This window comes from Esox lucius, chromosome 24 (assembly GCF_011004845.1).
Source record: "Esox lucius isolate fEsoLuc1 chromosome 24, fEsoLuc1.pri, whole genome shotgun sequence".
Classification (NCBI taxonomy): Eukaryota; Metazoa; Chordata; class Actinopteri; order Esociformes; family Esocidae; genus Esox; species Esox lucius.
Genome location: NC_047592.1, coordinates 2991280 through 3015178, shown reverse-complemented (window position 1 = coordinate 3015178; position 23899 = coordinate 2991280). Strand labels below are relative to the sequence as shown.

Genomic DNA, 23899 nt, shown 5'->3' with positions numbered 1-23899 from the left:
GCTACTGCACGTGTGTGTTAATTTGGCTACTGCACGTGTGTGTTCATTTGGCTACTGCACGTGTGTGTTCATTTGGCTACTGCACGTGTGTGTTCATTTGGCTACTGCACGTGTGTGTTTGGGTTTTACTGTATAAGTGGTGACACTCATTTCCTGTTAAATCATGACAATGAGTAAAAGAAGTACTTTGGCTGAAGTGTTGGGTTTAGGATAACAATTTGGTTAGGGTTAGAATTAGGGTTAGATTTTTGGAATTATGGTTTGGTTTATGGAGTTAGGGTTAGAATTAGGGTTAAGTTTTTTGGGTTAGGGTTAGTAAAATGTTTACAACTTTTAAGGGCTCTCAATTTTGGATGTCTGTCTTTATTCCTATTGCCAGACCTGTTTGTGTGTGTGTGTGTCCTCTACCTTGGTGTGTGTGTGTGTCCTCTACCTTCATGTGGGCTGTGAGGTTGTCTTTGCGTGCGCAGCGGAATGGGCAGAGTTGACACTGCTGGCTCTTCAACCCCGTGTGGACAGACATGTGTCTCCTCCAGTAGCTTCTCCTCTTCATCTGCAGCCCACATACTGGACACTGGTAGACAACTGGGTGTGGGGGGGGGGGGGTGGCATGGGTCAACAGAAACCCTTCATCATCAATCAAACTGAGATGAACAGAGAGGAAATAAGTCACTGATCTGCCTACCTGTCTGTGCTCCAGGGCTGCTCTCCCCCACGGGGCTGGTGTTCACCTGAGTATCCAAGGGGAGAGGGGGTGACCTGGGCTTCGTCTTACTTTCCATCTGGGGCAGGAGGGCTGAGCCTTGATTCTTACAGGGGGAGGGGGGCACGGCCTGGTTCTCTGCTCGGGTTTGGGTCTCCTCTTCAGGCCTGGGCTCTGGTGATAGACCCCCCCGGTTCTCTCCAACTTTGGATGAGCTTTGAGACAGAGGAGTGGGGGAGGAGCGGGAGAGGAGGGAGAGGAAGGAGGAGGTGCTGGAGAGCTTCTGCCCCGAACTCACCTCTGACCTCACTGAACTGGCGACCTTTGACCCTGGACCACTCTGGCTGACCTTCTGGGACAGTGCGGCAAGGGTGGAACTAGCGGACGAGGGAGAGGTCAGGGGCCTGGGGTCGAGGGTCAGACACACCTCCTCCTGCAATACTACACCTCCGGAGGAGAGGGAGGGAGAGGAGGAGGGATCAGCGCTTCTGTTGTGAAGGGCAGCGTTGGCTGCTGCGGCCCTGAGGCGCTGGATGGCAGAGTCAGGGGAGAGGCGTCCTCCTTTACCTGCCCAGGAGCACCTGTGACTGGGCCAGACATCCTGCTCTGCTGGCCTTCCCTGGAGCTCCCCAGACACCGGCTGCCTGGAGGACACAGCGCAGGAGGGGGGAGTGAACGAAAAAGAGGAGGGGGAAGAGAGAGAGTTCTTGGCTACCCTCTGGGCTAGAGCGCTGAGCTGCAAGGCATGCTGGGAGAGCGGGGGCACATCAGGGAGCAAACCCAGTGGGGGGGAAGAGTCTCCTTCCCCTTCTCTCCTTCCTCCCTGCATCCTCCCATGTCCTCCCAGAGTCGAGGCCCCCGGCTTCACACCGACCGAGGGGCAGGTCAGCGTCTCTCTCCCCAGGCCCTGGACACCGACCGGGGGGCATGTCAGCGTCTCTCTCCCCAGGCCCTGGACACCGACCGGGGGGCAGGTCAGCGTCTCTCTCCCCAGGCCCTGGAGGGGGTTCACCCCCCCACACAGCAGGGCCAAGATGGAGGAGAGAGACAGGTCCTTATCCAGCGTATTATCCACGGGACCCTGACCCGGTTCACTCTGCCCCGGAACCAGGCCGTGATCCTGGGGGAAGCGAGAGGAGGAGGGTGTGGAGGGTGGATCCTGAGTTTGACACAGGCCTTGGGGATCCAAGGAGGTGGGTGGGAGATCATGGGGTGTGGGTGGAGGTGCCAGAGAGGGGCGAGGGTTTGAGGAGGAGCGGTGAGGATCCTCTGTGTCACCGCCGCAACTCATCTCGTTCACCAGAGGTTCTGTTGCCAGGGTGACTGTTATCGGGGTCTTAACCCTATCTGAGAGAGAGAAGGGGGAGAGAAGGGGGAGAGAGTGAAAGGGGAGAGAATGGAAATAGTCTAGGGAGAGAGGGGGAAACAGATGGATACAGAGATAGTGGTAGATAGAGATAGATAGAGGTAGATAGAGAGGGATAGAGGTAGATAGAGAGGGATAGAGGTAGATAGAGGTAGATAGAGAGAGATAGATAGAGGTAGATAGAGAGGGATAGAGGTGGATAGATAGAGATAGATAGAGGTAGATAGATAGAGATAGATAGAGGTAGATAGAGAGGGATAGAGGTAGATAGTGAGGGATAGAGGTAGATGGAGAGGCATAGAGGTAGATGGAGAGGGATAGAGGTAGATGGAGAGGGATAGAGGTAGATGGAGAGGGATAGAGGTAGATGGAGAGGGATAGAGGTAGATAGAGATAGATAGAGGAGAGCACAGAATTAAGGTTTCATCAGTCTACTAGGTAGGCTGATGAAACCTCCTAAACCAAAGATCTAGTCAGCGTTTCCCCTGTGAATACACACACACAACTGACCTTAGATCAGTATTTAGGGGCAACTACCTCACCCAGATGACAGTGACAGTGTTGCCATGGTAACCATGCTCTAGCAGCAGAGAGGTTAGAGCAGAATCATGAATATTCATGAGATCACGTCACCCATTCGATAACTGCAGCCTATACAGCAGATGACTTGTACGACTCGCTGGTGACACAATGCTATGTATGTTACAGATTACAGGATGCCATGATTGGTTGACAGGTGATGGAGAAGCCACAGCGAAACATTTAATCTCTCTGGACGAACTGAGACTAAAGCCTTTCTTGATTTGCTCCTCAAAACAAAGAGCTTTTCTTTCAAGGAGCCATGAATGTAAGGAATCAAGGAAAAGTGTTTAGGATTCACCAATAGAGAAACTGTGGTTGGTTTTCTGTTCTGACAGGTGTTCTGTCTGTCTTTGACCAAGTGTTCTGTATTACTCTCCCCAGGTGTTCTGTATTACTCTGGTAATTCTGGTGTTCTGTTCTGACAGGTGTTCTGTATTACTCTGGTAATTCTGGTGTTCTGTTCTGACAGGTGTTCTGTCTGATTTTGACCAGGTGTTCTGTTCTGACAGGTGTTCTTGTCTGACTTTGACCAGGTGTTCTGTATTACTCTGCCCAGGTGTTCTGTTCTTACAGGTGTTCTGTTCTTACAGGTGTTCTGTCTGACATTGACCAGGTGTTCTGTATTATTCTGCCCAGGTGTTCTGTATTACTTTGCCCAGGTGTTCTGTATTACTCTGCCCAAGTGTTCTGTTCTGACAGGTGTTCTGTTTTACTCTGCCAAGATGTTCTGTTCTGACCAGGTGTGTTCTGATAATCAAATAGCAAACTAGTCAAGACCTACTGGGCCATTAAAAAAAAGGTGTTGTAATTCCTGAGCTGATATGGTAAAAATGTCTGTTGTTTTGTCCTTGAGCAAGGCACTTCGTGCTAATTGCTCCTGTAAATTAATATGGACTTAGCAGAGGGTCTAAATGGTGGCTAAATTACTAAATGTAAAATATGTTCTGTTCTAACAGATCCTGAACAGAGAGAAAATATTTTTCATAGACAGACTATACAAGGATCTGAAACATGGCTATCTACTGTACATGACATCCTGACTACAGGCCTTCTGAAACATGGCTATCTACTGTACATGACATCCTGACTACAGGCCTTCTGAAACATGGCTATCTACTGTACATGACATCCTGACTACAGGCCTTCTGAAACATGGCTATCTACTGTACATGACATCCTGACTACAGGCCTTCTGAAACATGGCTATCTACTGTACATGACATCCTGACTACAGGCCTTCTGAAACATGGCTATCTACTGTACATGACATCCTGACTACAGGCCTTCTGAATCATGGCTATCTACTGTACATGACATCATGACTACAGGCCTTCTGAAACATGGCTATCTACTGTACATGACATCATGATGACAGCCTTCTGAAACATGGCTATCTACAGTACATGACCTCATGATGACAGCCTTCTGAAACATGGCTATCTACTGCACATGACCTCATGATGACAGCCTTCTGAAACATGGCTATCTACGGTACATGACATATAGTATGACATCATAACTACTGGCAGTCCAGTGAACACAGGTCTGACATCATAAGTTCCAGGGACAGGACAACATTTATGGTTGTTCTCCAATGACTGGCTGGCTGTCTGACTGAATCAGTGTTTGGAATCCTGACTATCTGGCTGGATGAATGGCTGGCCGACTGATTAATTAACTGAATTATCTTTTCTGGCTAGCTGACTGACTAATTAATTTATTAACTTACCTTACTGACTGACTTTCTAACAGACTAACTAGATCACTGGCTGGCTGGTTAAGCGTCGTGCATGCAGGCACGGAGCAGAGTTTAAACTCCATGACCCAGCTGTGCCAGTGAGGGTGGTGGGGGCACAGCCCACCACTAAGAAGACGACGGGACCACACCGCTTTTTGACCGCGCTCCTCATCGAAATAATGGGCTACTACAAATAATAGGTTTTACAACACGAAAGACAAAATATTATCTAACAATACGACACTGACGTTAGAAAAAAATACATTTATGAGATCTGCTGGTCTGCTTGTCCGGTTAGACTTGCTGGTCCGTAGCGGACGGTGTCATCAAATCCGAATACTCGTACACTCGGCTACAACAACGGAGTCCACACACAAATGGCCACGATATAGGTTAACTTTTCTTTTACGTTATAACACTGACATGTTATTATAAAAACACGATGTGTTTTCTACTGTCCGCGACAGTGTTTACTGGCCAGTTATAGACCGCACATACAGACAATGTAGACTGTACAGTACCCATTCATACTGCAACCTCGTTAAGGTATTCTGTCAGTCGTTAGGACAGTCTACACAAACATGTGTGTGTGTGTGATTAGGCGCGTGTGTGTGTACAGATAAATGTCAGTACGACCGCCTGGTAAAGCCGAACTCAACCTTGAGAACAGACCGAACCCGTTATTGATCCCCTGGCCCCGCGGTCACGGCTTGCGCACCCGCTCTCCCGGTTCACAACATGGCTGCCGCCCGCGAGCTGCCGGGGTGCAGTAGATCAGACCGCAGGATCGGTGAAAAACCGTAACCCGTCTCATCCCTTATGCTACTGTAGACTGTTTTGTCCCCATTTCCTCTATTCACCTTTACGCCCCGGCTTCCGCTTCGCTCAGCAGTGTAGACGGCGGTAACCCATTACCGAATAGCCTAGACTTACGTGATAGAAGCCCTAAGCGCTGCGGTTGGTACTGCTTCTTCCGAGGCATCTTTCTTCTTTTACATTATTCTACTTCTTTCAGGCGTCGGGTGAAAATGTCCCTCTCCGTGGGAATGACAGTTGAATGATAGTTGATGCGGGTTGGAAGTCACCTCGTTGCTTGGTAGGGTAGATGGGAGCTGTCGCGGGATCTGACCTGGGCAGCGGCCGTGGGGTGCTATCGCCTCGTCTGCTGCTGCTCTCTGTCTCTTTTCTCCCACACACACACTATCTTTGTCCCTCACACTCTCTCACTTTCACTCAGTGCAGTGAGTACGGACAACAGCCCGTGCGTGAGTGCGTTTCTCTCTCATTCTCTATTTGTGTGTGAGGGAAAGACAGCTTCCATTCAATACGACGGGATCAAAGGGCAAGAGAGTAACGAGGACCTATATAATTACGCTTCAGACTTTTGTTATTTACTATTTTTATTTTTACTTAGGCAAAATGTTTTTCCTTTGCCAATCAACCACTTTAAATGCAATTGATTTGAGAAAGAATGAGCGTGAGCGAAGAGAGCGCGAGCTTGGTGCATAGCTATTGAATGGGGACGGTGGATATCAGCCTATGTTATATATTCTAAATTTTATATATTACTATATTTTATTGGGTCATCCAGGTTTGATTGTGGATCATACTTTTGTTTCAATTCTGTTTACTGACCCCCCCCTCTCCCCCCATGGAATAAGTAAATTATAAACATATACGATATTTTACAAATTAGTGCTTTTTGTATTTTAGATTGCATTTCATCTGTCATAGAATATATCAAATTACATATGCATTTTAATAATTTAGCAAACGATCCTAACCAATACTGTAAATCCAGAAGGATTGCATTTTATTTAGCTTATGGTAACGTTTTATTGCTCATATATGTATCGGTCAACAGCTTTTGTTCATACACTACACATACAACATTACTATAATAGGTTTTGATTCTATATGTTAACAAAATTGAAAGGACGCAACCTGTCTAAACATTTTGCTTTCGGTTGAGGGAAGGGCGTAATGTAGGAGATACCGCCACCTAGCGGAAGATGAACAACGTTTCACAAATACCATCTTAAAACATTCTGTTAAACAATGATTCGGTTCTAAGTAACAGCCCAGCCACGGTTATGGAGATTCTGTAACTTATCACACCCGTAGTATCGATTCAATTATGCGAATTAACAAATAGAAAACTAACGAGCCAGCCAGGAGTCGAACCTAGAATCTTCTGATCCGTAGTCAGACGCGTTATCCATTGCGCCACTGGCCCGCCGATGTTTCCTTCTGACAATATCTCAGATCGTGTCGTCAATAGTTAATATGACGACATTTTCAGCCCTAGGTAGCGCATGACAACGCCATTGGTTTAAATACAAAGATATAAATACATAAAGACGTGTAATCTCTTTTTGCTCTTTTAGTGGAAAAATAGGATATATGTAAGTGAAAATGAGTCAGTTTCAAAACTGTTTGATATACTTGAAATACGTTTGGCTTGCGACTCCCATTACAAAATAAAAGTATTCAATTTAATATGAAGTATGGGGCAATTCTGATCAACAAAATACCTGTCAGTGGGTGGGAAATATTAGGCAGCAAAGTGAACATTCTGACCTCAGTCTTCCTACACAAAATTGAAAAAATATACCCTAAACCATATTATCTGTTATAAGAACAAAACTTTGCAATCAAAAGGCACCCAAAATCAATCAATACAAGGGCAATACAAGGGCACATTGGTCAGTGGAATTTAAATCACTTTTTATAAAGGTATTGATTAATCAAGAAACATAATGTGTACCGGGAACTCCCCCAATGAATTTTGCACTATACATGATATTATAGAATTAAAATTAAGTCCAGACTGTGGGTTGAAGTGCACAGAAATACACATTACATAATTGTTCATTTTGAGCCAGAGACCCAAGCAGCCTCATTTCTGATTATATTTCCTTATTCCCTAGCCCAAAACACTAACTTCACTTTAATACTAAATTTCATGCCTAACTTCAATATAGCCCTAATGCCTGACTCTAAACCTTGCCAGTAATGTCTTAACCTGAATCCTAAATTCTAGCACTACGCCCAGCTGTACCTTTTTTCTTAAACCTAACACCTAAGACGGCATCACTTTTTCCCTGGTGGAGACAGGCCAAAAAACTTGCAGGGACACATTTGTCAGGTTTTGTTATTTCTTCGTGGATCACACACACAAAGTTGTATTTCTATTTTGGTGGAAATCAGAAAGGAAAATGAATGTTCTCTAACCGTAACTTAGCCGTAAAGGTGCTCTATGCAGCATTTTCCATTAAAAATATCAGATAATAACCATTACATACCATCAGTTAACGTTAAAACGCAGACTCTGGCAGAGTGTCAGGACTGACACTATCCCCAGTGCCATGGTTGCAAGTAAAACGTGGCCGGGACATTTGTAGGGATGTACTTCCTTGAAGGTGTGTGAGGTGAAGGCCAATGACAAGCTTTGTTTGGGTTCATGTAGCCTACACCGAACGCTCCAGAGACGAAGATATACTGAAGCAACGTGAGCATAAGACAAAGCACGGAGTAAAACGATGGTATATTTTGCATTTGATGGTGAGAGTTTGTTTGTGTGAACAGTGATGCAGAGTTGGCTACCTTTCTAAATGACAAGTTACATCACCTCATTTAGCTTGTTGGCTAGATAGACAAGGACAGCTGTCTATGTGTAAGTTAGATTGATGATGGAGAAACAATTATTTGACGTAGAAATATTGTATTTGTATAAGCGTAGATACGTTTTAGAATGGTTTCTCCAAAGTCTTTGGTCGAGACGATAAGATAACGTTAGCTAGCTAACGTGATGTGTCCAAGCAAACATTCCTTGAATACATTTCCTGCTAGAAAAGAGAGTTTCAACCTGGTTTTCTCTGCAAAAGATAAAGAGAAAAATGAACATTCTTTGTGGGTTGTTTGACCAAACCTAATATATAAGCGACTTTTGCTCAGAAGAAATATGGCAATGCATCTAACGCAATAGATAGCCCAGATGACATTTTGTTTGATTTTGCTGTTTACTTTGTTTATTCTGTGTTCCGTAGTTATGGAAAGGACCTATGAACTCCGATCCCATCTAAAACGAAAGTCTGTGTTCATTGCTCCAGCATCGACGGTTGGAGGTGACACTGCTTCAGACTGGTCAGTGTGCTCATCGTTAGCAATGATAGTGCCAGATCCCAATGGAGTAATAGAACCGATATTCAACTCACTGCCGATAGGTGGCGTAAAAGCCTACATAGTGCACCTTTAATATTAACCTAAAAAACGTCACATATGTGCCAAAACTGAGCCAACCCCTGTTGCCTAACAGTATCTCTAATTCCTAAATGTAAACATAACCCAAATTCTAACACTGACCCAAATTGTAAGTTTAACCCAAACTTAACCCCTAAGCCGAAATTAACTTTTTCCTCATGGGGAACGACTGGCATAAGTCCTTCACAAGTGCAGATATTTCATGATTTACAATCTTTCTGAGGACCTCTGGTCAGAATTTGATGTTTAAAACAAACGTGCACACACACAACAGCTCCCAGTATTCCACAGGTGCTCTGCTACAGTCTTAACTGCAGAGGGAGACAAACACAAACTGATTTAGGAGATTAAACAACATGACCCATTAAACCAAAAACGTCTGTAACATCAGAAACAGACCAGCCCAGCGGGCTGGTAAAATTTGTTTGTTTTCACACAATGGTTGTTTTTATTACTACAAACGGGGGACGTGCGTAAAGTAATGTGTCCCTTGAAAAGGAACGTGAAAATGAATCATCTCACAATATTCCATTAAAAAACGTCAATTAGTGTAAGTTAAAGACATATTTTTAGATAGTTATGTCATAAATCAATGTCACTCACTGTTAAGTCCGGACCAGATTCTACAGACAGCAAAAGGCTGTTTGGGTCTTCTACTGCTTCCTCGTCACCAGTGGGAAACCAGCTGAGATGAACGTCACAAGAGACGATGAATATAACAAAGACAAATTGATAGATTCCATCAGATATTTGACAAGTTGTTTATTTCATTTAATTCGTTATGTTAACAAAAGAAGTAGTTGTGGCCTACGTTGGTCCAGCAGTTTAATTATTTTTCTAATTCAGGTTCTGGATTTTCTTATAGTTTGTTTCTCCTGTTTTACTGTGATTCAAGCTTGCACTTATTACAGAATGTCCAGGACACTTAAGATGCCAGGACCAAATCCTAAGCGTCCCAATAAACACAGAGGGACATTTTAATAAATTAATGTATATATCTCAGTGCAATTTGACATTATTCCTGTATAATAAAATATACTTTACAAATTTAAGAAACATAAAAAATATCAAGGAATATCAATATCAGGACCTGTCTGAATGTAGATTTAATCAAACTACCTGGAGGTGAAGAGCGCCTTCTCATTGATCATGTTGACTCTGAAGATGTTGACAGCCTTGTTGATGTCAATCACAGCCTGGTACTTCTCCACAAGAGACCTGGAGAGAGACACTTCTAAATATTTAGAAAACTCTCACTCTGTAATATAACAATATTCGACAAGACTAAACACAACATTGCAGACCGCACACAGTCAGACTTAATACACCATCAAACTGTTTGTCTGACGTGACCGTTAGCAAAAGTAGGTACACTGAGAACACAGACCGGTAACTTCAATGTAAAGTTGTTTTCAGATTGAATGGGTGTTCTGTTTGTGGGATGTTTTTAGATGCTTTCAGACATTGAAAGCACAATTAATGATGCACTAGAATTATAACAAGTTAAACAAATTTAATGGGATAATTTGAATAGCCCCAGTTTTTATGTGTTACAACACCAATATACTGTACATCTAATGTGTAGTTACAAAACATTATAATATCACCAAGGTACTGTAATTCTAATGTGTAGTTACAAAACATTATAATACCACCAAGATACTTTACTTATATGTCGGCGTCTTGCCTATCTGCTGGTCCGCGTGGTCCTCTCCACTCCACTTAGTGGGCAACTGGTAGCAGGGGCACGGGAAGAGGCTTAGCCCAGGGAGGAGGCAGGGGCTGGAGCCTGGTCTGGCCTGCTCCCCCAGGGGGAGGTGCTTTGCCAGGTATGGTCTGAGCATCGCTCTAGGCAGCAGAGAAACCACCCAGTAGATTGGCTCCTCATTCACCACATCATGGAAACTTTGCAGGTACTGACGAATGGCTGGAGAGGGCTGGATGGAGGACAGGTTCTGTAAGGAGAAGAGAAGGAAGAAAAGTGTAGACGAGGAGGAGGAAGGATGAGGAAGAAAATGAGGAGAAAATGATGAAGTATGATCGGGGGAGAAAAGGAGAAGAAGAAGAGTGGTATGAGGAAATAGGAAACAAACACACAGATATAATACCACCTCCTGAAGGGACTCTACCTGACAACCACACACGTTTTGTAGGGATATTTTCATAAAATGCTATTTTACGTTAACCTGATAAAGAATAGACTCGTGATCACTTGCATATTCATTGGGTTTTAATTGATGAAACATTTAACCAGGGCTAAAATTATTTTTCCAGACAGTATAATTATCTTGAATATTTCCATATTTAATTGTTAATAGAGACTGATGAAGAATAAGGTGCAAAGTTTGGATTTCTATGTGTGTCAAATTCAACAGCTGTGCTCAGTTTTTCTCCTTACCTCCTGAAAATGGCAATTAAAGGTGAATTTCCCACACCTGTGGCTTTTTAAATTGAAATTGGTATCTATGTATGAATAGTCAATGAGTTTGTTAGCTCTCACGTGGATGCACTGAGCAGGCTAGATACTGAGCCATGGGGAGTAGAAAAGAACTGTCAAAAGACCTCTGGAACAAGATAATGGAACTTTATACAGATGGAAAAGGATATAAAAAGATGCCAGTCAGTACTGTTGAATCACTTATTAAGAAGTGGAAAATTGGGGGATCTCTAGATACCAGGCCCAGGTCAGGTACACCAAGAAAGATTTCAGCAAAACTGCCAGAAGAGTTATTCAGGATACAAAGAAAAACCCCCAGGTTACCTCAGGAGAAATACAGGCTGCTGTGGAAAAATACATTGTGGTTATTTCAAGGAGCACAATACGATGATACTAGAACAAAAATGATCTGCATGGTCGAGTTGCCAGAAAGAAGCCTTTACTGCGCCAATACCACAAAAAAGCCTGGTTACAATATGCCCGACAACACCTTGACACGCCTCACAGCTTCTGGTACACTGTAATTTGGAGTGACGAGACCAAAATAGAGCTTTATGGTCACAACCATAAGCGCTATGTTTGGAGAGGGATCAACAAGGCCTTTAGTGAGAAGAATACCAACCCCACTGTGAAGCATTGTGGTGGCTCACTGATGTTTGGATGTGTGTGAGCTCTAAAGACACAGGAATCTTGTGAAAATTGATTGCAAGATGAATGCTGCATGTTATCAGAAGATACTGGCAGACAATTTGCATTCTTCTGCACAAAAGCTGCGCATGGGACTTTCCAGTACAACAATGACTCTAAGCACAAGGCCAAGTTGACCCTCCAGTGGTTACAGCAGAAAAGGTGAAGGTTTTGGAGGGACCATCAGTCTCCTGACCTTAATATAATCAAGCCACTCTGGGGAGATCTCAAACTTGCGGTTCATGCAAGACGACTAAAGACTTTGCATGACCTGGAGGGAAGTACATTTTTATAAGAGCAATATATACTCCTATATTGTTGTATAAAACTTGAGAGTATGGTAGGCCTACTGAAACGAGTCTTAGAAAACAGAGCCAAGTAAGCGTAGTAAAAGAAGACGCACATGTGGCTACGGGGCCTTGAATATACTAAGTTATTATTCCTCGGCTTACGACCAGATCGACTTCCGGAGCGCATCCCGGACGTAAGTTACCAACTACCTGTATAGTATTACACATCTAGTATGTGGTTCTAATGCAAACTAACCTGGTTTTGACAATGTTCTAGCGGTGTGCTAATAAAATGCCATAGGTTTGTATTGGATGAATGCTAACGCTAACAAATCTTGGGATGTTTTGTTTAATTAATTTTTTAAAATGTATTTGAAATTTGTTAGTTTTCTTATTGCTATTTGTTGTTTTAAAGGTAAAAATACATATTATTGTGTTCTGGTGCCTCAAGACAGTTTTTTACCAGGTGTCGTGACTGTCTTACCAGGTGCTGTGGAACTTGGTTCTGGTACTCCTTTAGGGAATCTTGGTAGAGCTGATGTGTTCCCTGAAGAAACAGCTTGATATCTTCCGGGCCCTGCACTGTTCTGATCAGATCCTGGCTCACACACACACACACACACACACACACACACACAGATCTAACTATCTATACATGTAGAGACAACCAACACAGTGAGTTTGAGAACCCCCATCAGATCCTGTAGCAGGTTGGACAGCAGAGCTGAAGGCAGGAGATGGAAGTAAGTGGGAACAATGAAAGCCAACACACCGGCATACTGAAAAGAGTAAAATAATTAGAAAGAGGGGAAGGGAATATTTTAGGTGTTTCCTTCCTGAACTTCAGCTAAATAAAGCTAAACAGCATGCCAACAGGACGTCTATTTCTTTTGTAGTATACCCATTAACCTTTGATGCAGTGGCCAATATAAAATAAATGACTCAATGATTTTGTATATTTTTTTACAAATATACAAAAGAAAAAATACAACTACAGAAATGCAACCAAACAAACCAAACAATCCCTACAACTCATTTGTTGGTGTGTAGTTAAACTGTACCTCCAGCATGGAAATGACTCTGGTTAGATATAGCGCCTCCTGGTGGCAGAAATCAATGTAGCTCTTCGGAGGCAGGCGTCTGGAATACATTCCCCTGAGGAAGGCAGAGTAGAGGGTCTCCTGTGCTACTCTCTCACCGCTTTCCCAGAGGAGGTCATACACACTCAAACCTGCAGCCAACTCTGGGGAGGTGGAACATAGATGGCAGGTTTAGAGAGGAAATCAGTTAAAAAGACCAGAGATGTGCTCCCATTATGATATCTGTTGAATGAGAGGTGACACTTTTCAACATGTTGACAGACTGCAGAATTTGTCTTTAATCATAAGACCCATAGTCACTTATGTTTTGTTCCTTGCCACAGGAGTTTATCGTTGACCAATCACTGATAGTTTTTAACCAACACATCAATGACATGAATGCAGAATTTTAAGTAACCTAAAACATGTGAATGTGACAATATTCACATGTTTGGGCCCATCATCAGCAACCATCACTCCTGTGTTCCAATGGCGTTGAGACTGGTTTGTGTGATGGCAAGGGGTGTGGTAAGTTGCTGCCCACCTGTCCTGTCAATAAAACACATTCCCATTGTTACATCACATATCCTGGACTGTCCTCCCCCACATGGGTAACCTTCTCAACTCTTGTGGAGTCACAATGGCTGGACAAACAACAGATAGACACTAAAGGGTTATACAGATCTACTGATTTACGAGTAACCCTCTAATCCGCTGGTGCCGGTCAAGGATGCTCCCTAGGCAAATACCAGATCCCTCTCTAAAACATTCCTTTCCTTATCCAAACATGGGGCCTCAGTCCATTAACTAGTAACCCATTTATACATGTATAGGACCAAGTATACATCAGTTCAAGAATTTCCACAACATGTGTTATGGGTACTATTTAAGGAAGCTGCCAGTTGAGGACCTGTGAGTGTTTCTCAAATTAGACCCTCTAATGTATTTGTCCTCTTGATCAGTTGTACACCGGGCCCTCCCACTCCTCTTTCTATTCTGGTTAGAGACAGTTGGTGCAGTTCTGTAAATTCTTTAGTTCTTCAAGATTTTTGTTTCTGGTCATTTTGAGTCCGTAACTGAACCCACAAACGCTTATGCTGAAGATACTGAACTAATCTAAAGGTCAGTTTTATTGCTTCATTAATCAGCACAACCGTTTACAGCAGTGCTAACAACCACAAAAGGCTTTTCTAATGGTCAATTAGCCTTTTAAAATTATAAACTTGTATTAGCAAACACAACGTGCCATTGAAACACAGTAGCGATAGTTGTTGATAATGGGCCTCTGTACGTCTGTGTAAATATTCCATTAAAAAGCAGCCATTTCCAGCTACAACAGTCATTTACAACATTAACAATTTCTACACTGTATTTCTGTTATTTTAATGGACAGAAATGTGCTTTTCTTTAAAGAACCGTGACCCCAAACCTTTGAATGGTAGTGTGTCCTTTATTATCTATTAACTCATCATGACAACAGATTGACCTGTTCCTAATACTTGACGTCATAGTGAATTTCTTATCTTTGTATTATAATTACATTGTCATTTTTGCAACTGTCAAAATGCAGAGTCTTATAACTGTAAAGAAATGCAGGAAATGAGCGTCAACTTTTAACCCAGTGCCGTGAGAGATTCTGACAGAGACTTGAAAAGCAAGTGGAGAATATAATAATTTATCTGAAATGTCACATGGCAAGGTGTTATGACCAAAAGTATTTCGGATAATAGGCTTTTGAACAAACATGTGATCTATGATTGTATCACACGTGTGATGGATGGGCCTCAATCTGGTAGGAAATGTAATCTAGTTTCACGTATGAATACAACTACAGTCAGATGTTGAAATACATTTTTTAAATCCCTGTCATCCTCTGACTGTCATGTAGCCACTTACCAATCTGGGGTTTTCTCTTCCGACTGGACGCTGCCGTTACATCAGATCTAACCAGACAGACAGAGGTCAGAGAGGTCAATGACAAGACAAAGACACATGACCTCTGCTCCCTGGTTGCCATGGCTGCAAGCTTGGTGTCAGTGCCGGTTCTAGTCTTTTGGAGGCCCTAAGCAACATTTTCTTCCCTCTCAGATCTAACCAGACAGACAGAGGAGGTCAGTGCACAGACATGCATTTCTTAAATCATCATGTGCTTAATGAGATAAGTTGAGTTTAGACATTTTATTAATAGATTTGCTGTGAAATTGGACATGTTGACTTTTCTGGAACTACATAAGAAGGCACATATTTATGATAGGAACTTTCCCCAAGAGAGGAGAAAGACGGCAGAGCCAGAGACAATGCCCAAATTCCAGAAGACCCATCCCAGAGAGGAGAATCACGACAGAGCCAGAGACAATGACTGATTGATTGCTTCTGTGGACAGGTGTCTTTTATACAGGTAATAAAATAAGATTAGGAGCACTCCTAACCTCAGCTTGTTACCTGTATATAAGATACCTGGATATCCATTTATGTTCAGTGACCAGGTTAAATACTGGTGATTTCTTATTTCACTCACTGATAGTTGAACACTTTCTACTTGAGTGATGATAATGTTCAGACACCAGAAAAGCCAACTTGCCTGATGGCCTTTACACACCTAATTGTGACGATCCATGTAAGAATGCTGGGTTGGACACAAGGCAGTGCTAGCATGCTCACCTCGTCTTCGTCGAGCAAACGTAGAATCTCAGCTCTTCACAAGAGGCCTCATTCCAGCTCCGCCCACCTGTTGCCAAGGTAACAACCACACTCTGGTTATCAAAAAAACAACTCGGTTTAAGTGTGTATGTGTGTGTGTGTGTGTGTGTGTGTGTGTGTGTGTACCTCCAGTGTGTAGTTCCATACAGCTCCCACCTCGTCCAGAGTTACTGGGCTCCTTCTCCTCCCAGTGGAAATCATTAAACGCTGAGCCGTCACTCCAGAGCCACAAACACTCCTGATCACAGAATTAGAAAAGGAACCATGTAAGCCTAGTACTGGCTCTTTGAAACCGTAAACCCTGAGTTCCTCTCAACTCTGAGTCAACTAACTCTGAGTTTTCACTAAACCCTCTTTCTGAAATACCCCCATTCTGAAACCTTCAACCCAGAGTTGTGTTTTCTAAAATACCCCCTCAGTCTGTTACATAGGAAACCGCAGATCGATTCCAGCCAGGGCTATCAACATTTATCCCTTTCAGTCACGGCCCGACAGAACTAGTCTTGCATGGTTTTGTTTTCAAGACATAACACTGACTGACTGACTGACTGACTGACTGAATATTTGTGTGACAGACTGACTGTCTGTCTAAATGATTGACAGCATGTACTGTACCTGAGCCACGTTATAGCCTCCAATCCAGACGGGTTGGTCTGTGTGTTTCCTGACGAGGTCCTGGATGAACACCTGTTGATCTGGACTGTGAACTGATGCCAGGTTCCCTCCACGCTGGGAGCAGTAGGACTGGAGAGACGGAGAACGCTGTGTTAGCCGAGGCTCGGGCATGAAGAGACGGAGAACGTTGTGTATAATTTAATGAGTCATAGACAATAAACCTGCAGTTTGTCAATGAAGAGTAGTTCGCAGACTACACGTAAATAATTACCATGATTAAAATGAAAATGTTCATATAAAAACAATTGACCTGTTGTCAATGAACCAAATTAATTGTGAGCTGTTCCACCAGGTTTAGTTCTTTTGCATTACAAGACAGGGTTGGTCTTTACCATTACAAAACATTTCCAGTGTTGCTGCCATGAAAGTGGCCATGTATTTTTCAAGGAACAATAATAATGTCTCAGTTTCAACATTTGATATGTTGTCTTTGTACTTTTTTCTATTGAATATTGAAATGATTTGCACATCATTGCATTCTATTTTTATTTACATTTTACACAGCATCACCACCTTTTTGGAAACTGGGTTGTAAATGCAAATGTATATATTTGCAGTATTAAGGGGATTTTGATTTCAGGTTCATTGAAATATAACAGGATGTATGCAAATGTGGTCATAGTAAGAACAAGGAAGTATCTAAATTATGCACATGTAAAAGTTGTTTTTGTTCAACAGTTTTTGCACTACATGTCAGGCAGCATAAGATGAATAACAATAATAAACCTGTCGGAGAGTTTTTTTTACTTATTGCCAAGCACACTTAATAATACAGCATCCCCTCACTTATTTAAATGTAACCACATAATCAAACAGAAGGAGCTGTGCTGTGGTTTCTCTCTCTATGACCAGTGTTACCTCAGCTGAGACCCAGGTGGCCCAGACGGGGTAGAAGGAGAAGCATCGATGCCCGTTCTGATGCCACCCGGCTGGGCATGATGGCTGGGGCTCCACCCCTGCCTCCATATCTGTGGGGTTCTCAGCACCTGCTACACACACACACACACCCACACACACACACACGCACACAAACACGGTATATATATTTTTTCAGTCATTGCAACACTGTCTTTCAGAGATACATCCTGGATTAAATAAAGCTTTCAGTTGCCTGGTTAAAAAGAAGTGAAAACACTAAAATAAAATTATTATTATTTCTCGAAATGGTTTGACAATTAATTCATAGTTTTTTTAAAAACCTGTTTACAGACATTGATTTGTTAGGCGTGAACATTTGAAACATACCTGTGTTAAGCTGCAGGGCCATCACTGCCCAACAGATCAGCCCCCACATTCTGCCAGCGAGGGTAAATCTGACCTGCATGGCACCGTAACACAGACATGAGATCCACAAACTCAGACATTTTGAACGATTTTAGCCATGAAGCTTTTCTGAACTACCATTTTGCTGTGAAGATAAAGTGTTCCCAGCTAAGTTCAATCAGAACAGCAGAGCGTTTGAGAAAGGCAACACTCCCATGTGTTTAGGTTAAAGATTAGGGGTAAGGTTTGTCATGATAATTCCATCGATAAACACTCTTAAAGGAGGAAGTACAGAGACAAAATTCTCTTGGCACAATTAAAGATGGTCAGAGTACCCAATAATCCTCTGATATTATACAGAAATGTGTGTCACAAACAAAGACCAGAGTTACATACTAGGTAATAGAAAATCTGACATTTCTCAAATATACATTAGTTAAAGAATTTCCGTAACAGTTTTGACAACAAAACAGTTAAGGAAAGGTTTAGGGGTAGAGTTAGAAAACAATGCCGTTCATTGTCCTCACTTGGGGTTGAGGTTTGGTTTAGGGGTAGGGTTAGAAAACAATGCTGTTCATGGTACCCATTGGTGAAAATAAAGTTCTGGAAAAAATTAAGAGACCACCTTTTCCTTTCCTTTCCAAAAACATTGAAAAGGAATGTTTTGAGTGAGGAACAGAAGGGTTAAAATTAAGAGACCACTGCAAATTGAACACTACTATTACTGACTCAAAACTTTCATTTTCAACTTTTTTGGAAAGGAAAGAAAATGGTGCAGTGGTCTCTTAATCTTTTCCATAACTTTAAGTTTTAATTTCTACTTGAATTCCAGTGAACATAAAAAAGGTTAGTTAATTACAATTTTCCATTAAAATGTTAATTATTAATGATGTGTCAACCCTGTTACCCATAGATAAACTGTCTAGAAAATACACAGAATATACATCAATATCTCAATGTTTTAATAAAGTTTGTTTTCAATTGTTTGTCCCAGTTACACACGACGAGCTTCCAACAGTCCTGTCATGAAGGTGTTTGTTGCTGATGTACAGTGAAGTTGTCTAACTCAGTCACCTCTTATGGCACTAATGAACATTTACTACAGCAGTTGTTTGATTCATCAACATTAGATGCAGAAAATACAAATAATAAGTTACACTACTTAAAAGGCATCAAATTGGTGTAAAGACAAATCTTAACTGATGATTATTCCTATAAATAAATAATGTTAATTAAAGATGGCTTACCTGACAGAAAACTAATGACACTGTAGTATTAGTAATTGATATAGTAGTAATATTAGTAGTATAAGTTTCAGCAGTAGTTAGGAATGAATGGTCTTAATGGTAATCTATACCTCAGGAAATAAATCGAAAGTTAAATGTTGGCTTGCTGCCATTAGGTAATTCAAACCGATCAAACCGACATACAACTGTATATCTGTTGAGAATTTCAGAGACAAAGAGTAGGCAAGAATCAAGGTCAAAAAGCAGAATCCAAAACCACAATCAGTATCATTATCAAGTACAAGGAAAAACTGGCTCAGAAAGCTGTGCAAAACAAACACCACCTCAAAGGTAAACACAGACTGAACAGAACTAAATAGGGAGTGCTAGTGTTCTGTGAATATAATCGAGAGTAACGGGAAGCAAACCAAGCACAGAAATACAACATACTAGAATAGAAAAATGAAACAAGACACGGAATACATCAAGTCGACACCCACGAGTCATTACAATAGGCAAACCTTTTTGGATTATCCTGCATTGGATTAGGTGCTTATTGAAAGGTCAGACAACAAAAAGACAAAAAAGAAATGCCAGGGCTTTTCATGTAAACTATATTCTTCTATTATCTTAAAGAGTTTCAATGCAGTTTTACCTTAAATCACCCAAAGGGCTTTTGTGTAAGAAATACACAGAGAGGTGTAGGAGGAGGCACAAACAGATCATTCCAGATCCCAGACACCCATGACATGGACTGTTTACCAAGCTGCTGTCAGGCAGAAGGTACAGGAATATTCAGTCCAAAACAAACAGGCTACGGGACAGCTTCTTTCCACAGGCTGTCAGGCTGCTCAACTCAGGAATCCCTCTTCCCTTCCATCCATTGTCCCATGCATACCTGTCACTTTATATAATGCACACCTGTCACTTTATATCATCCACACCTGTCACTTTATATCATCCACACCTGTCACTTTATATCATGCACACCTGTCACTTTATATCATACACACCTGTCACTTTATATCATACACACCTGTCACTTTATATCATGTGCTCTTGTCACTTTTACATTGCACTACGGTTGTATTGTTGTATAGTTATTATTATTGATGTTTTTGTTTAGTTTTATTACTGATTGATTGTGTTATTTTTTTATATTATAATTGCTGTTATTTTTTTTACTTTTAACTGCAATGTTGGGAGTATGAAAACAAAGCATTTCATTACCGTAACTTGTTATTGCAAATGACAAATAAAGCTTTTTGAACTTTGAATCGAACAGCCATAACATTATGACTACTGACAGATTAAGTGAATAACACTGATAATCTCGTTATCATTGCACCTGTCAGTGGGTGGGAAATATTAGGCAGCAAGGGAACATTCTGTCCTCAAACCTGAAGTGTTAGAAGCAAGAAAAATTTGCAAATGTAAGGATCTGTACGACTTTGACAAGTGCCAAATTGTCATGGCTGGACGACTGGGTCAGAGCATCTCCAAAACTGCAGCCCTTGTGTGGTGTTCTCGGTCTGCAGCGGTCAGTACCTATCAAAAGTGGTTCAAGGAAGGAAAAGGGGTGAACCGGCGAAAAGACTCACTGATGTACATGGGGAGCGAAGGCTGGCCTGTGTGGTCCGATCCATCAGATGAGCTACTGTAGCTCAAACTGCTGAAAAAGTGAATGCTGGTACTGATAGAACGGTGTCAGAACACACAGTGCATCACAGTTTGATTATTGATTTGAAAACGTTACGATTAGCAATGATGTTATATCTCAGACAGACATTTTCATATGACTTCAAACATCCACTAATATCCACTACTATCAACTTAACTTGAATCACTGACAAAACCACTTTCTCCATCCAGTCGTTGTTGTACAATTATTTGTTTTTAATTGTGATATATCTATTATTCCAAATGGGAGAATTGTACGAGATGAAGTTATGATTGTAAAAGAGTTTCCAATATAAAAGGACTTGCTGGTGAAAAAGGGATCATTTAGTTGGAAGTCTTTGAATAATGAAATCTCATTTGAGTTCAAATTCAATTCCACCCAATATCTTTAATAATTCTCTGGGGATTTGGTGCCAAAGGGTATAGTTGTGCCAAAGGGTACAAATTTGTTTTAGAATGTTGCAGAGAAAATTGCAGTGGTGAACTGGTTAGTTTCATGCTATCGCACTTGTATTTATTTTGTGTTTATAATCGTAAAATGAAAGTGTTATTTTCCCTGAAGCTGGCATTTATCTTTTGTGGGGCGGCATTTAGAGAGCTCGCCTAGGGCGCCAGTTTGGCCAGAAACGCCCCTGGGAGTCAGTGAAAGGGCGGGTAAAGAATAATGAGAGAGAAAGAGAAATGCAGAGGAAAAGTAGAGATCTAGATGAAGAGAGTTTGAGAGCTGAAATGAAGAATGAGAAATGGAAGGAAGGATTTAAAGTAGAGACACCAGGAGTGGGAGAGACAGGGAACTACACACGAACTACACACCAGAGATGTAGTCTAAATCGAGTCACGAGTGTCCAGCTTTAAGTCAGTGATATTTTATAGGTGTTTGAGCATTGAACTTGTTTCAGGAATTGCCACAACATCTCAATTTAGATTAGATTACATTCAAGTTTATTGTCAAGTACAGTACAACAAAACGCAGTTAGCATCAAACCAGGAGTGCAAATAGAAGAGGACAGAAATGTACAAGTATCAAGTATTTAGGTTTGGACTTTGACTAGGTCATACCAACATTTATATTTTCTTCTTTGACCATCCTGACGTAGATGTGCTTGCCTGTTTCATGTACACTCTTGAAGTCATGTAGGCTATATTGACCTTAGCTGAGACAAGAGTGGTATACAGGTCCCTGCATGTTGTTCAGCTGTTCTGTGACTTCATAACAGGTATGTAGAAAGTAAAAGAACAGGAAGGGACGAGACAAACAATCGTTGTCAAGAAACATTAGAGATGTGCTGCTTGTCAATCACACTCGATCCTGTTCCAATCTGTCCAATCTGTCATCACTGCATCAGAATGCTCCTGGATGTGTTCCAAAACTTGTGGTCACATGATGCCAGGGGTCAAAAGATCACATGTTATTAAACGAAACCTGTGTTGTTACGTTACAAACAATTTACTGTCTCAGGTTTTGAAAACCAGCTGCCACCAACGCTAACAACTTTGAATGAGTGGCTTCACCATAGATATAAAGCTGGGTGTCCCTTTGTTGCAAGTTAGCTTAGTTGGTAGCAACCATATAAATGTTTGATCATCAATGGCAGTAATTATTTCTGTATGCATCGCGACCTCTACGGAGCACCTTATTACCGATGTTGGTGCCAAGCTTACTAGTGACTTTGAGGGGTGTCTCAGTGGGTAGTGTTGTGGACCTTCATGTGAAACTACACAAGTTCAAATCCTGGTTAACGTTTCCCAGTTGAAACACAACCGTTTATTATTTTTTTATTATTTATTTAAATGTACTGCATCTTATTGCTCTGCCTTTATCATCCAAATCATTATAATGGATGCATTGTTAAAAAAGTATATTGGAAAGTAATGATGTCTGTTCCAGACTTTTCGGCACATTTTATCGGAAAACAATGACTCACGCATCCAAGGAATTAGTTGTTTTCAGCCTGTTTTTATAGAGGCCCTGTAGTGAAGGAGATTACATTTCTTGCTCAAGGACAGGTGTATAGAAATACAGAACCTAGAAATTAGAACTGGTAGTATTTCTGTCTATGCTGCGTGTAGCATTTTATATGTTTCTGCATTCACACATGATAGGTAGAATGTATCACAAGATAGACCATTGTGTTATGTTCTTTTGTACCGCCAAAATTGTTATAACTAAGGAGTTTGTGAATAAAAAAAAAATATTAAATGAAGATTAGAAAAGGCGTGTTGATCTGCAGAGCAAACAACCCGTCTCAGGTTTCACTCTTTACATAATTACACAAGTATAGTAACAAAGTAAATTATTTAGGGTTATCTTGCATTGGATTATCCTGCATTCGATTTTCCTGCGTTTGGTAAGGGTTATCATGCATTGGATTATCCTGCGTTGGATTATTCTGCATTGGGTATGGGTTATCTTGCGTTGGATTATCCTGCATTGGATTATTCTGCGTTGGGTATGGGTTATCTTGCGTTGGATTATCCTGCATTTGATTATCCTGCGTTGGGTATGGGTTATCTTGCGTTGGATTATCCTGCATTGGATTATCCTGCATTGGGTATGAGTTATCTTGCGTTGGATTATCCTGCATTGGATTATCCTGCGTTGGGTATGAGTTATCTTGCGTTGGATTATCCTGCATTGGATTATTCTGCGTTGGGTATGGGTTATCATGCATTGGATTATCCTGCGTTGGGTATGGGTTATCATGCATTGGATTATCCTGCATTGGGTATGGGTTATCATGCATTGGATTATCCTGCGTTGGGTATGGGTTATCATGCATTGGATTATCCTGCGTTGGGTATGGGTTATCATGCATTGGATTATCCTGCGTTGGGTATGGGTTATCTTGCGTTGGATTATCCTGTGTTGGGTATGGGTTATCATGCATTGGATCATCCTGCGTTGGGTATGGGTTATCTTGCATTGGATTATCCTGCGTTTGGTATGGGTTATAATTCTTTGGGTTATCTTGCGTTGGTTATCCTGCGTTGGCGTCTTATTTTTTACGTTTATGTTTTTCAGCTATTTATTTTTGTTTTGTTGTCATTTGTTAGGCAGTAGAAACGATACCATCTCTGACAGGAACATTCTGTTTAGCACTCCAATTTAAGACAATCATTGGTTGTATGTACAACCACAAACAACACATGCTGTCCACAAGCTCTGGAGTGTGAATATCTTTTTAGTGCTTATCCCACTTAGCTAGCTAA

The 23899-nt window shown here is 41.6% G+C and overlaps 2 protein-coding genes, 1 long non-coding RNA gene and 1 other non-coding gene across 7 annotated transcripts in view; 1 reads left to right on the top strand and 3 right to left on the bottom strand.

The window, feature by feature from the left end:
- The window catches only part of LOC105007274 (zinc finger protein 827), a 13636-nt gene extending 7792 nt beyond the window's left edge, over window positions 1–5844 (bottom strand). For 2 of the 3 annotated variants that reach the window (XM_034290664.1, XM_034290665.1), the window contains exons 1-3: window positions 5323–5844; window positions 686–2050; window positions 434–585 (exon numbers count right to left, since the gene is read on the bottom strand). In XM_034290664.1, coding sequence (XP_034146555.1) covers window positions 434–585; window positions 686–2050; window positions 5323–5371 — 1566 coding nt within the window. In that variant the 5' untranslated portion in view covers window positions 5372–5844. The remainder of the gene's footprint in view (window positions 1–433; window positions 586–685; window positions 2051–5322) is intronic. The other variant, XM_034290663.1, reaches the window with a different exon arrangement.
- A 708-nt stretch (window positions 5845–6552) lies between these two features.
- trnar-acg lies at window positions 6553–6625 on the bottom strand. The gene has a single exon. It is a non-coding gene; the product is annotated as a tRNA-Arg (tRNA).
- Window positions 6626–8450: 1825 nt separating this feature from the next.
- LOC117593931 lies at window positions 8451–11086 on the top strand. The gene is made up of 2 exons (XR_004575393.1): window positions 8451–8535; window positions 10566–11086. It is a non-coding gene; the product is annotated as an uncharacterized LOC117593931 (long non-coding RNA).
- LOC105007273 lies at window positions 8531–18375 on the bottom strand. Of its 2 annotated transcripts, XM_034290666.1 has the most exons (13): window positions 18311–18375; window positions 17766–17854; window positions 17379–17509; window positions 16461–16622; window positions 15972–16083; window positions 15807–15873; window positions 15042–15088; window positions 13128–13309; window positions 12551–12664; window positions 10321–10607; window positions 9772–9870; window positions 9256–9337; window positions 8531–8963 (listed from the first exon to the last, which is right to left on the bottom strand). In XM_034290666.1, exons 2-13 carry the CDS (start codon window positions 17842–17844, stop codon window positions 8952–8954), a joined length of 1374 nt encoding a protein of 457 aa, XP_034146557.1. In that variant the 5' UTR covers window positions 17845–17854; window positions 18311–18375; the 3' UTR covers window positions 8531–8951. The 2 variants fall into 2 exon arrangements, 1 of the variants encoding a protein (XP_034146557.1); XR_004575392.1 differs by lacking the exon at window positions 8531–8963 and having other exon boundaries at window positions 9259–9337; window positions 10340–10607.
- Window positions 18376–23899: the final 5524 nt, after the last annotated feature.